Source organism: Lampetra planeri, chromosome 4 (genome assembly GCF_965212315.1).
Source record: "Lampetra planeri chromosome 4, kcLamPlan1.2.h2, whole genome shotgun sequence".
Classification (NCBI taxonomy): Eukaryota; Metazoa; Chordata; class Hyperoartia; order Petromyzontiformes; family Petromyzontidae; genus Lampetra; species Lampetra planeri.
This window is the reverse complement of record NC_136110.1, coordinates 24,140,390-24,159,204: the sequence shown is the minus strand read 5'-3', so window position 1 is coordinate 24,159,204 and position 18,815 is coordinate 24,140,390. Positions and strand designations below refer to the sequence as shown.

Sequence of the window (18,815 nt, the reverse complement as noted above, 5' to 3'; positions counted from 1 at the left end):
GGTGCGCATGGACAAATATTCGTTCATTTAACCTGATTATTCGTTCATTTAACGAGCAGTAAAAGCTATTTCCTTTACCCAGGAAGCCTTACGGAGTCCCATGGCTCTATTTCAGGAGGATCCTGCATTTTGATATTGGCTAATTCCTTTCATGGATATTTGTCATTTAGGAGAAAACCAGATTATCAGACAAAACCCACTTATATTCGTGGGAAACACTCAAGCCTGACACGGATAGATTTAGGATTTCGTTGCTCTACTTTCATCTTCTGGCCACCTCACAGTCAAAGCCTAAAAAACCTGGTATTTATAGGTATTCGTTGGGTCTTTCGGTAAATCCACATAGATAGAAAAAAAATCTAAATAATAACAATATCATGACGTTTCGATCTCAACACAAGCAATCGTCTTCAGGTGAAATAAGTAATATTGAAAACAACTTTTAAAAAAACACGCTTTAATGAAATGTACCGTACAAGTAATGGCAGAACTCCACGACTCCAGGAAGTGGCCCCGAGGCTTGCCATAACGTAAGGGACCGTGGTGATTTATAGCCAACGTCAGTTGAGTGTGGACAATTAGACCCAAACCGAAACTTAACATATAAAAAATAATGTAAATTTTTTTTATGATAGAATATAGTATTGTCATCAGTATGACATAAGTATACCAAGTTTGCAGTCGATACCACATTGGAAAGTGGGTTAAAATTGAGTTACAAGATTTGAGGATACAACAACAACAACAGACAGAGTTAAATTAAAGCGTTTAAAAAGAGGGGGAAATCTGCCAAGGCAGGCTGTTTATAAAGGTTTAGAGATGGGCGGTGCAGCTAATGGTAATGTAGGAGAGGTACTACGGAGCTGTGGGGGGGTGGCCATTGTATTGTGAGAGATTAGCATGTCAATGTAAGAAATTTGAAGCGTGGCGAGAGCTCGGACAGCGCAGTGGCCTCATGGAGGTGGAAAAGAATAGCAGGCCGCCATTTACTAACACAGCTAACGTCTCCATCATTGGCTCACCGACCTATAAACGGTGGCTGTTAGTGAATGTAACTCAGAGTTGAAAATATCTGCTAACATAGGTAGGTAGGATAGGAACATCACAGCCAGTTATGACCTAAACTGGTTGATAACGTCCTTCCAATGATTGCTCAGTTTGTACCCATCTTCTCGGTTGAAATTGTATCTGTGTTTATATATCTGGATGGCGTCATGAGCGAATCTTTGTTGATAGCCAGTGGGTTTGCAGAGTACCTTCGTATTGGCAAAATCAATTTCGTGTGTGCCTACAGCGTTAAAATAATGATCAGCCACGGCTGAGGTATTGGTCCTACCATGTTTCAGATCTGCCTTATGTTCATGGACCCGGTCCGAGACATGTCGCTTAGTTTCCCCAATGTAACTGCTGCCGCAGACACAGCTTAGTTTGTAGACACCGGGGTATTGCATGTCGGGGATCACATTATTCACAGAAGGGATGAAATCACGAATTTTATGTACCGTGTTGAATCGTACCTGGATCTTGTGTTTGCTCATTATTTTTGAAATCTTTTTTGGTGACCCTTGCTATGTATGGCAAGGTGATGGTTTTTATTGGGTCCTCAGATGGTTCTCTCCCCACGGTTGGGTTGATAGCTTTCCAGATTGTGTAGTCCGAATATCCATTCATCTTGAGGGCTTGGTGTACGTGCTCCAGTTCACTGGCTAGGTGGTGATGGTCAGAAATACAACGAGCTCTGTGGTATAGAGTTTTGATGAGGGAATTCCTCTGGGATGAATGGTGGTGGGAGTCAGGTTTTACGTAAGCATCCATATAGGTGGCTTTCCTGTAGACAGAGTGTCCCATTGAACCATCAGGTCTCTTTTTGATTAAAACATTCAAGAATGATAACCTGACATCCTTTTCCACTTCCATGGTGAATTTGATAGCTGGGTATATGGAATTGATGTGGTTGAAGAATTGGTCTAGAGCTGGTAGGCCATGTGGCCAGATACGAACGTATCATCAACGTATCTCTTCCACAAGGAAGGACGTAGGGTGGATACCTGGATAGCATGTCTCAAATTTCTCCATGAAAACATTGGTTACAACTGGAGATAAGGGAGAACCCATAGGGGTGCCTTCAACTTGTTTGTAGAATGTTCCATTCCAGGTGAAGTAAGTGTTGGTGAGGCAGTGTCCAACCAGGGCTGGTACATCAGCATTCAATCCTTGTTGGACCACATCTTCAATGATTGCAATGGTGTTAGGCACAGGGACTTTGATAAACAATGATACCACATATAAACTGACAAGCAAATAACCTGGAGATAGTGAGGTGTCCTTAATTGAAGATATCAAGTCAGCTGAGTTAAGTACAGCTGAGGTGGTCTTACCAGTGAATGCTTGCAAGGTCTCAAAGAGAAATCGGGCCAGTTTGTAGGTCGGTGAGCCAATGGTGGAGACGTTAGCTGTGTTAGTAAATGGCGGCTTGCCATTCTTTTCCACCTCCATGTGGCCACTGCACTGGCCGAGCTCTCGCCGAGCTTCAAATTTCTCACATTGACATGCTAATCTCTCAAAATACAGTGACCAGCCCCCACAGCTCCGTAGTACCTCTCCCACATTGGCATTAGCTGCCCCGCCCATCTCTAAACCATTTGTAAACAGCTCTTTGATTGGTGTAGACCTACTGCAGGTTACGGCGACCTCTCCTACATTAACATTAGCTGCCCCACCCATCTCTAAATCTGTATAAACAGCCTGCCTCGGCAGATTTACCTCTCTTTTTTAAATACTTTATATTAAGTTCGCTTGCTTGCGTGCTTGCTTGCTTGCGTGCTTACGACCGTGCAAATCTTTCGGTCGTTTTTTAACCCACTGCCCGTGATCCAATCGAGCTGACATTTTCCACACAGACTCGTTGTGCGAGACAATTAATGTTCGTGAAAAAAAATTCCCAAAATTTTACACTTTTTAGGCAAAATTTTTTTATTTTACATATATTCAAATAGAACTCATTCATGGCTTTGGCTGAACGTCACAGTGTAAGAGCCCAGAGCGTAACCCCTCCACAGGCCGTGGCGGAGTAGCGCAGTTGGTAGCGCCCTCGCTTCCCATGCCAAAGGTCGCGGGATCGATCCCCGCGTCCTCCACCGGCGAATATATTTTTAAATCCTTTATATTAAGTTCGCTGCCACGCATATAAAGGATTTATAGTGAAAAACTTTGTTTTTACGGGTTATACTTATTTCACCTGAAGACGATTGCTTGTGTTGCGATCAAAACGTCGTGATATTGTTATTATTTTGATTATGTTTTATATCTACGTAGCTTTACCCAAATAATATGAATTCCTGCAGTCACGAAAGCTTTAAGTAAAGATTTATTTACAGGTAGTTTCCTATACAGAAAAACACCCCAGAATGTGCTGTTGTAAAGACATTGTAGCTGGATGGTAAATACTTGGCTATACTTTCCTGTAACCTGGAATCAGAAGTGGGTTGCTGGAGTTGCGGGAGAACATGCTGTAAAAAGGAAAGGTTTATTTTCCATTTCCACTAGACATGAGTAATAGCAATGAAGTGGATCGATGGGTGTGTAGTATTGTGAATACAGCTACTACTGTAAGTGTCGAGACACAGATGTCTCTGTGGGTCGCGCCAGCCACAGTGCTGGAGGAGCGCCGGGTGCCCCAATTGGACAAGCTAAGGGCACGTGGCCGAAAGTGGGCCTCGATTGGAGGAGTTAAGGAAACGTGGCCGCAAGCGTGGGCGCCGTTCCTGATTCAGCAAGGGGCGGCGGCGAAGGGATAAAGGGGGAGCGCGTTCGGGGATCAAGAGAGTTAAAAAACACGCATGTAGTGAGCAGCCTAGAACAAGTCAGCCACACTTTTAGGTTTTTTCGGTAAAGTCACGTAAAAAAATAATAATTGTATTATTATTTTATTTCTATTACTTTTTAAAAATAAAATAATAATAAATGAAAAATATTCTTATTTATATGTTATTACTTTTTTTTTACCTACGTGACTTGACCGAAACAACCTAAGAGTATGAATCCTTGCAGTCACGAAAGCTTCAAATCTAGAATTAGCCACACTTAGCAACAGAACCCGGTGTACAGTGAATTGTTTAATAAACGCGTTGCCTCCTACAAAGGTGTGTGTGCTCCTCAGTCGACATACACTACAGGTGGAAGGCAGAGTGGGGTGGTGTGAAAAGGTTTAGGTGATGAAAAATAGAGATAGCTGTGCATACAGTTCACGTGTGAGTTGTGACGGTGAGGAGACATGCGGGTACACACCTACGGCATGAATGTATCTATGGAAATGATTTGAGGCGGACAAGGATCAAAATCAGGAATTAAGGATGTGCGTGGGAACAGGTCTGGGAGCTTGTTTGGGGCGCCCCGGTGGCGAGCATTTAACTGCCTCACCTGGTATACAGGAGGTCGTGGGTTCGATCCTGACACCTGTATATTTTGAGTTTGAATGTTCTCCCTGTGGTCGCGTGATTCTTTTTTCTCCGGGTCCTCCATATTTTTCTTCCACATTTAAAATCAACATGCATTTAAAGTATTTGGCTGCTATAAATGTCCACACAATAAGCCACTTTGTTGAGATATAATTTGTGGCCAAGTCGCTTCTGAAAAAGAGCTATATAACTTAGAGGGCCTGACCTGGTAAAATATTCTTTTTTTGTACACAAAACTGTTAGATGCACTATTAAATAACACAATGTGCATCATAACTGGGATGCTGAAACCAACACCAACCTCCTGGCTCACCGTTCTGGCGAACATTCTACCACCAAATATCTACAGAGATGTGCAAACTTCAAGGGAGTTTACTCTTTTTCTTGCTAACCAAGATCTCAACAGCACACCTCACCATCAACTAGAGTTCTGATCCCCCTTCTGGGATGTCGCTACTGTGACCATCCTCGAATCTCACTCCGATCGGGAAAAATGCTGGCGAACAGTGTGAAAAAATGTGGACGTCCATAGTGCAACTGTGGTCATGCAACCCAAACTATGGACCCTATAGTAAAGCATTATAGCCTGCGCTCCTTCAACGGAGAAATAGCAAAACTACACGAACTCTCTCTTGGCAATCAGACCTCGCCATTGTCATTTATATCCTGAACCTATTGCCATAGGCAAGCATGTAAACTGATGTTCACACATTGTACTCGATACTCATTTTTGTCTAAATCGACCTAAAGAGAGTCCATGACATGTTCAAGCACAACCTACCATTTGTGTTGTCCATTCCCAGTAATAAAATGCAGGCGATAGTGGAGTATATTTTAACAACTGCACCGCCAATCTCATTTGCATAGTAAAGTGCACAAGCATGCATATTAGCAAATCCCAATATAACACGATCCAAATCGCATCCAAGTGTGGGTGCGGTCCATGAATAAATGCCAAGGAGGACAAAAATCAGGAAACGAGACAGGAGCAGTACGATGAGCGATGCAGTACGGCTTTTGCAAATGCAGAACAATTTTGTCCAATTATCCTCGGTGATCAGAGTGGTTGTTGAATGTTTTATCAACTGCTGATGTCCTAGCTAAATGATGCGGTGGTGAATGCAGAATTTTGCTATTAAATTATGTATGTCACAAACCCATTTTTTCTTACCAAGGTATACAGTATAAGGTGCTTAAAAAGCTGCAACATTGCAAAGTATTGTGATTCGTGTGTTTGTAATGATATCGCATAGGATTAATTTGCATTCAGCGTATGCTGTGCGTATATTTATATATTTGTGGAGCAGGTATGTAGTGGTGACTGAGTTCGATTTAAACCTGTTCTGGGGCTCCCCTAGTCTAAATTGACTTAACATGAAAATGAGTACCTGGTACTGTGTCTAAACATCAGCAGTGGGTAGACATGCGGCCGGGCGTGGTGCTGGACATCCACCCCCTCGTGTGCTGTGCCAGCCTTCATCGGTGCTCGCTAGCAGCACTTGCCCCAACGGTCTGTTAAAGGCTCTCGTTGGGGATCTTTGTCTTTTTTATGATTTACTATCTTTATTTTACCAGGTTAGGCCCACTGAGCTTCATCACTCTTTTTTAAAAGTGACCTGGCCACAAATGATAGCTCAAGTAAGTGGCGTATCATGTGGACAAATGTATAGCAGCCAAATACCCTTATACACATGTTTATATTTATATTCTTGGTTCTTTTGGTAAAGTCATGTAAATAGAAAAAAAAATGAAAATGAAAAATAAGATACATTTTTAATAAAAAACAATAATAATAATACGTTGAAAGTAATTAAAGAAAAGTGGGGGCAAGCCTCCAAATGTAGCTGCTTACAAGGGTTCCAGAGAGTTGGGAGGGGGGGAATTGCACCTCTCTACATCCATCAGACAATGGGGGGGAGGAATGGGACAGAGACAGGGAGAGAGAGAGGGGGTAGGGCAGAGATAGGGGGGGGTGTAGAGATGGGAGGGTAGGAGAAATACACCTCGCTACACCCATCAGACAATGGAGGGGAGGAATGGGACAGAGACAGGGGGAGAGATAGGGGGTGGGGCAGAGATAGGGGGGGGGTAGAGATGTGAGGCGGGGGGAAATTTCACCTCGCTACACCCATCCCCACTACATGTTTATAAATGTGGAAGGAAAAACCAGAAGACCCGGAGAAAAATATCCGAGACCACGGGGAGAACATGCAAACTCCAAATACACAGGCGTTAGGGTCGGGATCAAACCAACAACCTCCTGTATAACAGGCGCGGTAGTTAATATCTTGCAACCGCGGCACCCATATATATGTAAGCTCAGTCCTCTGACCCCGATTCACCTGCCGAAGGGGATTAGATAACATTTTCATCATCCTGAGTTCGAATCCAGGTAGCCACCACACATTTTCAAGCATTACTCTGAGCCCAGATCACCAATGACACACTGGCAAAAATTGTAGCACTTGAGGATGCAAAAAAAAATGTTTGACTGCCATGCGATGAATATCTGTATAGCAGGGATAATGGGAAAGTGCAGCATGACAAGTGTGGATAAGAGGTCACTTGACAGAATTTCAGAAGTAAAGTAGATATCACCTTCCATGGACCATTCTTGCAAAGGGGTTGAGACTCTGCTCTTTAAAAGTTTCAAATAGACGCTATCTCATGACATGATGCCGCTGGCACCAATTGGAATACATTTTGGGTAGAAGTAGAATGCATTCTTTAAATTTTTAATTAATTGTGAATATTGAATTGACTTGTGTTTCCTTAAAATGAACATATTGGCAGTACACCGGTGTGTGGTATATATATTTTAAAAAATCGCAATATTTATTTTCCCGCGATTCGCAACCCCGGTCAGAAAATCTTGCAGGGTGCATAAAAATGAATTATCGTGATGTCGAAGCAGTCAGAAGACGAACGTTATGAGCAGCTGAACACAAAGCTTCACACCGATGACGATTGGCTGCATGTTCCAAAGGCAGATTTGACTCGTGCCCTAAAACTTGGTCGAACGATTCCTCGATTCATTTCCAGAATCGTTTATTGGTGGACGGTGGCATAAAAAAAGTATGACTCATGTCACACTTTCGAATGGGAAAGCAGCTGCTGTAACTAAGGCAACTTCTGATGGAGAATCTGCAGTTATATTGATGGCAACTGCGTCTGCACGGACGGAGTTGCCCTTTATGAGGACTGGTGTGATATGCTGCACCAGTGTACTGCCAATGCGTCCAAATAACATGGAAATATGATAGCAGATGGTATTATTTTTTGTATATTTTGATGGTTTAAAATATTGAGTGATGGGGAGATCGCCACACACGACAACAATTGGAGTGCATGTATTTTTCTGGTATAATTCTCCAACTGTATATATATCCTTCCTTGGTGATTGAAATATATTGACGTTTTGTCCTTGAAAAAATATCATTGGGCTAAATTATGACATTTTTCTTAAATATTTTCATTAATAAATAAATGCCCTTGTAAATAGTTGAGTAAATCATCATTATGGTTGTGATTCATTTAAATTATATTTCTCCTCATTCGTCATCTTGGCAATTTCTTACAGTTTTTGTCAGTGATAACGCTATACATCTGAGCACAGTGGCGATTTGCTCTGGCATTGTAATTAGGAAGAGACAATCTGGTAATATCAGTAATTTAAAGTGTCACAAAATTTGGCCATGAAAATAGAATGCAGTGAACTCACGAAACAATGGGATCTCATATGTGCACACAGATTGATAAGTAACATATTTATTCCTCAAGGTTCCTGTGACTTATCTCAAGGGATCCATTGTGGATACAAGATAAGGATATCAAAACTCAAGCTAGTTGACCATTAATTCAGATTACAATATAATATGTACATGGTAAGCCGAGATAAATAAATATAATAGATTATGATAATTATTTTGGTGATCATAACTCTGCTTTGGACAAAGAAGTAAAGCTGTGTGTAGAAGATGATTTTGTAAAGAAAAATGTTATACTTAAAAACTATTTTTAGATGTTAAACCTTCAACATGGAGACCATGTTATACTGCACATCAGCTTAATTTTAACTGATTTGCCTTGTGTGGTCACGGCGCAGTTTGAAATCATTTGAGCACATTGGGGCATAGCTCAGAGGTGAAACATTGTATTGTATCATATGGTGACAAGCAGTGGGTTGCAGGTTTATGAGATTTCGTTTTTCGTATACGCCCTTTTGAGTTGGGTCAATTAGGAACATAATCTGTATTGTCATTGCCAGTCAGTGGACTTTAAAAAAAATCTATCAATAGAAAATGTGTTCATAGGTTAACTATGCACATGTCACTATGTGACATTGTGTGGCAGGCCAGAGGGACAGGCTATTAAGTCACCCTCTCGACCCCTGCCTCGCATTTGGCATCACCAAGCTGCAACGTACAAAAGTGGTTTGGCGTAACATGCTACCTCTCAAGTGGGGTCAATAATATTTTACTCCCACTGTCACAGTCCTCGCCTTAGCCTTTAACAGGAACATGACAATTTTTGTGCAAACTTCAGACCCAAAGTAAATTATGCGACTTTAGACAATTTTAGTCCATACAAATGATAAAAAAATGAAATTTTAAAAAGAGTAGATGGTACGTGCTTATGAATCAGTGGCATCTCGTCGAGGCTTAGGAGGGGGAGGAATTGAATTCTGCTTAATGCTGAATCTCTTCAGCAATTCCTCCCTCCATCCTGCCACAATTCCAGGTTGATACGGATGAGTCGTTTACTTATTGTGGGCCAGTAGGTGTGAAATACATACGCTATATGGGCTTAATCTTGCCCCAATTTCACAAAGCTAGTGATGCCTCTGACCACGGATGCACTGTGACATCTGCCAATTCTGTTTTGCAGGGGATTATTATGGATTTTGTGGTGATCCCGGGATCCCGGTGCACGGTTTCCGCTCCGCGGATGACGTACGTGTCCGCAGCACCATCCGCTTCTACTGCGCCGAGGGATACGTCCTGCGGGGATCAAGGGAGCGCGTCTGTAACCCTGGGGGCGTCTGGTCCGGCACCCAGCCTGATTGCCACGGTACTTACTTTAAGCAATGACAGCCGAAGCCTCCAATGCATAGCGTAGCATGGGATCACAGACATACATCGTATCCGGCAGAGGATTGAATTTGCTTCAAGGACACAACACAAAGTGTGACTGTGTTTTGTAATGTGCTTACATCTCATGTTATGATCAGTTTAATCAGTCTTCTGAAGAGTGGTTGATTGTTTAGTTGTTTTCAATATTAGCCCATTATTGTATTTAAATATGATTTTTTTCTCTTCATCTACTACTGTTGGGTGAAGGCCTCCCCCAGTTATCACCATCCCTTACAGTTTTTGTAATGGCACGATCTGTCTTGCTCCTCTGCATGATCTGATTCCATTGTTCCATCTCAAGAGCAGTCTTTCATGTGGACGTTTTTCCTCCTTCGACTTCCGTTCCTTCACCAGTCTTGATTGCCTGCTAGTATTCCTTCTCATGATGTGTCTTTCCCAAGCCCACTTATTCATCTTGACATTTAACACGATATATCGCAGTGGCTTTTGACTAGCCATCAAACAAAGAGGGTCACTGCGTTGTTCGCTTTCAGATTTAAAACGCATTTCTTTAAAACAGTATTTTTGTGTTTCATCTGTTGTCCTTCCCGCATACCTCTGATTTGCACGGTTAGCTACATGCAGTGCAAAATAATACGTAAATAATACGTACACACGTATACATCATTTGTGTCTGTTCTCTGATGGATTTGTTTATCTTTCTGTCTCTCAGGATGCATCTCTCCGTGTTTCTTTGCATAAATGTAACCTTTTGTTCTGTGCCGTTTGACATCATCCATTTTTCTGATCCATATAGCACGGCATGTAATATTCAGTGATTGAAGACATTCTTCTGTAGGCACATCGCCGTGTTGCTTGTCGTTATTACATTCTATTTTAGAAAAGCACTCCTTCCTGCTCTCGTTTTCCTCATGAGTTAATTATTTGGATCCTTGTTCACCTTCACCAATTGCGTGAGATGTGCATACTCTGCATTCTTTATTTCAATTGAATCCCTCTTACAACGATTTAATTTTGTTCACCATGCTTGGCGAGTGGCAGTCGTTGTTTTTGTGGTTATTGTAAAGATATGCGAAGGGGCAATCCTACAATTGCTTGCTTGTATCACGACTGCCAGACGGGCCTCCACGAGAGGAAGCTCTAGAATACCCTGTAAAGGTTTGCTCGTGTCACTGAAGGTAAAAATTGCAGCCCTGGAATTCCTTGCTCCTACCACTCCTGGCAGAAGGGCTTCCACTAGCACAGACCAAGAGCCAAAAAGTACCCATGACTTCTGAAAAGAGCCAAGTGTATATATAAGTGTGTATATATATCGACAGTTGTTGGCACAGCATGGGAGACATTAATTATTATTTACTACTGTGATTGCACGTTTTATGTTATGCTCCTTCCATAGAGCTGCATGTAGTGGATTAAGGAGCCGCATGCGGCTCAGGAGATGTCATTTGGCCAAGGCTGCACTAGAAGGAGCACTAGAGAACCCATCCAAAGGGCAGTTGGCCTCCTCATCGACGCTGCTCAGACAGCTTGGAATATGTGGGAGTACCCACTTTTGCATTACCCTTGGGGACTCTCTCCAACACAGGAATAAATCGTCACGTTTATTCATGTGACAACTTCATGAATTGGATGTGTCGGGTGGAGGAGGGTCTATGACACCTTTTATTTACACGATATGACCCGAATAAAAAACATCTATTGTGAATCGTTATATTGGTCACGAAAGCCTACAAGTTAAATTTGACACAAGGCTTGGTAAGGCCCTTCCACCAGCAGTGGCGTGAGCAAAGCTATCGCCGTGCCACACCTTCACCTCGCAGCGCTTGCCCCAGCAGCAGCCTATACTGTATATGTATGCATGTTGAATTTCTTTCGCACCGTAGCTAGCCAACCGTGCTAATCGGAGGACAACGGAACACAACAAGCAGTTCTAAAAAAATGAAATGTCAATCTACATTTTAAAGTGCATAGCTCTTGTGGCTTCCTAATATCGGAAGGACGAGTATTCCAGATGGCCGCAGAAGCACATCCGAAAGCGTACGATGCAGGAGACCTTTCTGCCAGCAGTGGCATGACTAAGAAACTTGAGGGCTGCACCTTCACCTCACTTATTGTGAACTGAAGGGGAGGAACCATATTGGAATAGGGCATGCACCACGCCGACTTGTGAAAATAGACGCAGTCCATGGGGGAACCCACTCGGGCAGGCAGTTGACAATGCTTGGTGAGGCCCTTCCACCAGCTTCACCTCGCATCGCTCGCCCCAGCAGCAGCTTCATTCACACCATAGGTAGCCAACCGTGTGTGTGGGGGGGGAGATCCAACAAGCAAAAAATATTTCTCAAGAAATTCGTTTTCAATTTATATTGTAAAAGCGCACAACTCCAACCTGGACACCCGAGCGTGGGATGTGCGTGTGTGCCCAGCGGTGTGGTGCGGGAACCCGGGCATGCCGGCCGGAGGCTCCATCCTGCACAGCGATGGAGTGGTGTTCTCCAGCTCCGTGACGTATGCCTGCTGGGACGGCTACCAGATGTCGGGCCTCTCCACCCGCCTCTGCAGCGCCAATGCCACTTGGACCGGCGTTCTGCCAAACTGCACAGGTGGGCTGCCTAAAATAACACGATGCCAATCTCCCGTTCCACGTGTTTAAAGACGTTTGCAAGTCATGTAAGTGCATAACCGAGTGCTGGGTAAGTATTTTGCAAATCTGGCATTTTTGCCACTTTTTTTTTTACAAATGCAAGTTCATGTTCAAATGCCATCAAGCAAACCAGTAGATGTATAGTGCATGATATACAGTTTACTTGTAAAAATAGCAATTTGATCAATTACATTAGTATGACTGGCTTAGCTGTAACTCATATGAAGTACATTTTCACAACCAAAGTAGTATAAATTTGCCTGTTTTTACGATGATGTGAATACTATTTGGAATCCAGCATGCCTCTGATGTTCAGTTTTAATTTTGATAAGCATTTGCTTGTTAATGTTCCATGTGCTTGATTGCTAGTTTTATTCGACAGTGTGTAATTAAGTAATTAATTAAGTTGTAAGAATTGAGGGGAAGTTTTCCAAATGGCTTATAAAGATTGGTGTTTACAGCCCATGCGTAGATAATGTAAGAACCACTCCTTGATAATGTCGCATTCTGCTCAGGCTTCCAATTTCCCCAAGAGATATGAAGTCCCAATTTCGCTATATAAGAGGGAAATCTTATTTCGTATGGATTAATAGAAGATTAAATATGTAATTTTGGATTTGTTATCCACTCAATTGTCTGTTCAGACACAGTGGAATCTCGTCCATTCCTCCTATAAAGGAGTGAAGACAGCAGCTGTTTACAATGTGGTCAATTGTTTGGGATTGATGGCCCCAAGCGTAAGCCGCCGAATCTTTGATGCGCCATTTGTGCATCAGGTGGCCGCGTCGACCACGCCCGGTCCCGATTCGGTTGATGGGTCGACCACTGGTGACATGGAAGGTTTGAAACCGGGAGGTTCGACGGTAGGGTCCTGTATGAGATGTTTATTTTTGACGTCGGTCGTAGTCCATACTGGCTTCCACCTCTCACCTTCATTTGTATTTGTGGCCTGGAGTGAGGCTGCTGTGATCCAGAAGGGGTAGCGTGATATTAGGCGAACAGGTGGCACTGGGTTTATGTCCGGATGTATCGGAAGGCGTGGGTTAACAATCATTTTTTGGTACTCCCGGATGGCCACTGTTTCACGACGGATTTGCGGCGGAGCGATATGGCTGAGCACTGGAAGCCACTGAGTCGGCGTCGACTTCAGCATACCTGAGATGGCATGCACTTCAATGTTCAGTTGTGTGTCGGTAATTCGAGTGTGAGTGCTGCGTCACCACACAGGTGAGCAATACTCTCCCGTCGAATACACGAGGGCGAGTGTGGCAGTCCGTAGTGTTTGCGCATCACAGGCCCAACTAGTTCCCGCCAGTTCATGGATAATGTTCGTGCGGGTTTTATCTTGTTGCTCAATTTCTCAATGTGTTGCCTGAAAGTGAGACTTTGATCGAGCATCACTCCAAGGTATTTCGGGAGTGGGTCGTTGGTGACGGTTTTACCACAAAACTCGACCTTCAGTGTACGTTTTGCCTCCGCGTTGTTGAGACGGAATGCTGAGGACACCGTCTTGGTTGGATTTGGCTTAAGTCGCCAGGAGTAGAAATAATCTTCCAATTTCTTTCGGTCGGTGTTCAAGATATCTTGAGCTGCGCTGAGTGTCGTCGCTTTGGGTGACCAGCGCTAGATCGTCTGCGCAAATGAACTTGCGACTTAATATGGCCGGCATGTCGCTGGTGTACAGATTAAACAGGGCTGGTGCTAATACCGACCCCTGCGGTAGACCATTTTGTAGAGTTCATGGGCAGCTGATCTGGTTTCCGAGATGGACGCGAAATTGTCGGTCGCTTTGCATACTGCCGATGAGGCAAACCGTTTTTTGCACTTGATGGTGTTTGGCAAGTTTAAAGAGGAGTCCTTGGCGCTAGACCGTGTCGTATGCAGAGGACAAGTCTATGAAAGCAGCCACTGTTTTCTGTTTATGCTGTAAGCCGGCTTTAATGTGTGATGTATAAGGCAATGACCTGGTTACAACAGCTTCGTTGTAGCTGAAAACCTGCCTGCTCAGGTGGTATGGTGGCTTCCAAGAGAGGAGAGAGTAGAGCTAACAGTAATCACTCCAGTAGCTTGTAGGCTGTACAAAGAAGAGAGATTAGCCTGTAGCTGTGCGGGTCATCAGAAGGTTCTCCTGGCTTGAGGAGAGCAAAGACTTTTGCTTTTCTCCAAAGTCTTGGTAGCTTTCTGGTGGCAATGATTTTTATTTTAAGTTTTGCCAGCCAGGTTCTTCCTTTGCTGCCAAGGTATTTTAGGAATTCCGAGTAAATCCAAATCTATTCCTGTGGCTTTACCTGCCTTGGTACTGCCGGTGCGCCATATATTTCTTCTGGAAGTACAGCTGTAGACAGAAGTGAGTTTTTGAGACTGTTGAAGAGTCTATCATGCTGGAGTGTGTGACGTCAAAAGATGCCATCAATGCTGCACACGTTGCTTGTCTGGCAGAATCTAGCGACTGCAGAAGGGCTGTGGTGATTTCTGGGTGGCTGATGCTTTGATGTTCATAGTCCCGTGGGATCGCATCCCTGGTGGCTTTCTTCACGAGCATGATGAACTGCTCAAACTTTTCAGGGTTCATGGAGATGTGGCGAATGTCCTTTTCCACTGCCACCATAAAGCCAGGCCAATTTGCCCATCTGAAGTTCCATCGGGGTCGTGATTGTGTTGGTGATTACTGGGATTTCGTGGCCAATTTGGATGACCACGGGCTTATGCTGGCTGTGCGGGAAGCGAGGCAGGACTTTGCACGTGGTGGGCAAATGCTAGCCATTGTTAATTGTAGTTACAGAGCACAGGTCTGGGTTGTATCCTCTATTCCACCATATAGAGTGGAATGTGCCTTGTAGCTTGGCATAAAAAACGAAGAAGAGCTCTTGTGCAGATGCCCAATCAAGGATGTGTTTGCCAGGAAGGTCGTTAATTGGGTAGCTATTGAAGTCGCCTATGTAGATCGCGGGATGTTGCACCGTTGGCAATGGTGCTAGGTGCCAGGTTGTTGTTGGCGGTTTGTAGACATTGCATATGTAGGGGTGATACGCGCTGGCAGTAGGGATCGTGGGGCAGCGCGTGGTGATTGGCTGTGTGTTGGTGACGCGCGCTGACAGTGAGGGATCGTAGGTCAGCGCGGGGTCATGGGTTATGTGATGGTGATTGGCTGTGTGTTGGTGACGCGCGCTGACAGTGATGGATCGTGTGGCAGCGCGTGGTGATTGGTTGTGTGCGCTGACACAAGCTGCAAGAAGGGATCGTGTGGCAGCGCGTGGTGATTGGTCGACTAGGGTGGGTGCTCACATCGCGGTCCGCATAGGCTCCGTCTCCTCGGGAGCGGAGGGCTATAAAAGGCGGTGCACGCGGGCGCTCGGAGAGTTGGTGACCAGTGAAGACGGAAGACGGAGGAGGAAGAGATAGGGCCCTGAGACACCTAGTCCCGCTGTCCTTGTAAGGACCGGGACCCTGTGTGGCTCAGAGGCGGGACCTTGGGACCCGGGGCCGGACGTCCGTGTGAGGGCCGGGCCGCGGGACCCAGTGGTCGTGACCCGTACCCAAGCTGGGGTGGGTCTGGAGGTTCCCCCGGATGCTACGGGGCTGGAATGCCTGTGTGTGTGTAGCCGGGTGGAATGAGTAGCGTGAGCTGTAGTAACCACACGTGTCGGGTGGAACGTGTAGCGTGAGCTGTAGTAACCACACGTGTTGGGTGGAACGTGTAGCGTGAGCTGTAGTGACCACACGTGTTATTGTGGCAAGACAAGTGTTAATAAAGTGTGCTGCCCGTCAAGTGGTCTCCCGCCGTAGTTTACTATACTACACATACGACGAGACCGGCGATTATTCTCCCAATTGTGAAGTCGTTGTCTGTCTCAATAACTTCTGCTCTGGCTTTGATGTAAGTAGCCAGACCGTGTTTTGTGTGGCCCTTGGAAGCAGCAAGGATGTACCCTGGAATGTTCAGTCGTAGAGAGCTGCTTTCCTTCACATGTGTATCTTGGATAGTAAGGATGTCAATGTTTTCTTGCTGAAGGATCTTTGCGAGGACATCTGTCTCAGCTCGGGGTAGGTCCTCAACATTTAGCTGGCATAGACGAACCGAGGGGCCGATGGAACGGCTCGTCTGGCCCTGAGAATGACCTTTGTTGCCAGGCTTGTTCTTTCAGCTGTAACCCAGAGATCGACTGGCGACATACGGTTTCCTTAGCAATATTATTCGTTATGAATTTCGTTGTAGACTTCGTTTACGTAACACGGTGGGCCCTGAGAAGGCTGACATCACAGAGGGAAATGCACCTGTATTACATGCTGGTGGTGTGCGGTGATGTAACAACCAACATTTAAATGTATCTTTAATTAAAACAAATTAACCCGTAAAAACTAAGTTTTTCACTAAAAATCCTTTATATGCGTGGCATCGGTTTTATTTTATTATTCATTTCTGTTTTTCTTGAGTAAGAGTTTCATTTTTATCACATTGGTATTTTAAATGAAATCTGAATTTTTTTTTTTCCCTAAAAAGTGGAAAATTTTGGGAAAAAAATTTCACGAAAATAAATTGTGCAAAATGTCAGCTCGATTGGATCACGGGAAGTGGGTTAAAAAACGACTGAAAGATTTGCACGGTCGTAAGCGCGCAAGCAAGCAAGCAAGTGAACTTAATATAAAGGATTTAAAAATATAAATGTCCATACAGGGAAAATTAACACCTGAGAAGTCGTTCCTGCCTCAACGAGTTTGTCACTAGTACACTATGCATGATATTTTAAAGACTATATATATACTTTTTGTTGTTTACAGTATTCAACTGTGGTGAACCCGGCTCTGTGGCCAATGGTGTGCGCATTGGAAGTGACTTCACATTTGGCCACAATGTCACGTACCACTGCAACCCAGGCTACAGGATCGACCCACACCACTCATCCACTCGGGTGTGTGGGAAAGATGGGGCATGGAGTGGATCCCTGCCTCTCTGCAGAGGTAAGGATCATTGGGTTAAAATGATTGGATGTGCTTGCCAAGTGATAAGGAATGATAGCATGAAGTGTACACTCATTCTGAAAAATCGTCAGTTTCACTGTCGTTAAAGGACGATTCTATAATAAATAAATGTATGTACTTCACTCCACCCATTATTGAGGCGATATCTCACCGCGTGCCTTTTTCTTTACATCTCTGTGGACTTCGTATTTGCAGTGATCACGTGCAGGCAGCCGCCGAGGGTGCTGAACGGGCGGCTGTTGGGCTCAGACTTCTCGTGGGGAGCCAGCGTGAGCTACAGCTGCTCCTCGGGCTACGAGCTCTCCTTCCCTGCCACGCTCACCTGCGAGGGCAACGGCACATGGAGGGGCGACGTCCCACAGTGCCTGCGTAAAAAAAAGCTGCACTTTAAATTTGAAAACAAAAATTCAGAATATCATACTCGCACACACTTGCATGCATGTAGACCCTCGTAAATATATGCATGCTATGTATGTATGTTGGACTTCTTTCGCACTGTTCGTAGCCAACCTGTGCAACTTATCCATGAGAATTATAGATACAAAATCTGTCGGGCCTGATTTGCATGTACATTTTCACGTGATTATTACTGACAATGTCATGGTGTCCCCATTACCACAATGGAGCCCATTTTTTAAGTGGACTGATTCGTTTAGAATTAGATTCTTAATATGTGTGGAATTCTGGCTTTATGTGGAAATTCTGCAACATTGATGATGATGATAATAATAATGATAATTCACATGCCAGTCTTGGGCCCAATTCCCAAAGTGGAATGGGTGGGATCCCATTCCGCAAAAAATCAGCAGCCAGGGGAGTGCCAAGAAAAATAAAAGTCGAGCAAACTCGTGTTATTATACTCAACCAAATGGATCAAACCAAACAATTAGGCTCTGGTCCATCTTACACACAAACACATACACATGCTTATTGACAGTTGCACCACCTTAGTCCAGAATGTAGCGGGTAAGCCAAAGATGGCTTAGTGTTACTTCAAACCGGTAACAATGATGATGGCTGAATTAGCATGGATGGCCACGTATGGTCTGAAAGCAGTTCAACATACAAACAGGAAGATGATGGTAATAGTGGAGATGTAGATGGATGAATTAAAATAAGATGATGATTTTGAGAGTTCAAGATGATGGTAAATGCATATGGTAGATGAATATCATTTCAACATTAAATAATAATAATGATAATAATAATAATAATGATACTTGCTTATGCAACTTCTGATGACCCATTAATGCCCCACCCACCAACCCTATCCAATGATAATCCACCAACCATTACCTTTACAGTGCACACCCCAAAATACACCCATTTAAGGCTGAGTTGTCATAGAGGAGACTCAATGATGTGTGACATGGCCGTTAATCGAATATAGGACCCCAAGTTCATCCCACAATATATGAACCAATTGCAGCCACATACACTGAAACATCAAAGGAAGTGGATTGACAAAGGGCTGTACATTCATTAATGTTATCGTTTTAGGTGAAAGGAAAATATCTAAGACAGTTCCATTAAGTTGTATGGATGTTTAACTTCTTTCACACCATACATAGTCAACCTTGCTAATCGGAGATGCAGGAAAGGACAAGGAACTAACCACAAAAAGCAGTTCTAAAGAAATTA

At 44.0% G+C, this 18,815-nt stretch overlaps 1 protein-coding gene across 2 annotated transcripts in view; it reads left to right on the top strand.

Moving 5' to 3' along the window:
- The window catches only part of CSMD3 (CUB and Sushi multiple domains 3), a 446,157-nt gene that overhangs the window by 400,908 nt on the left and 26,434 nt on the right, over positions 1 to 18,815 (top strand). For both annotated transcript variants that reach the window (XM_078593568.1, XM_078593567.1), the window contains 4 exons: positions 9,345 to 9,527; positions 11,977 to 12,153; positions 16,974 to 17,153; positions 17,370 to 17,543. In XM_078593568.1, the coding sequence (XP_078449694.1) occupies positions 9,345 to 9,527; positions 11,977 to 12,153; positions 16,974 to 17,153; positions 17,370 to 17,543 (714 nt within the window). The remainder of the gene's footprint in view (positions 1 to 9,344; positions 9,528 to 11,976; positions 12,154 to 16,973; positions 17,154 to 17,369; positions 17,544 to 18,815) is intronic.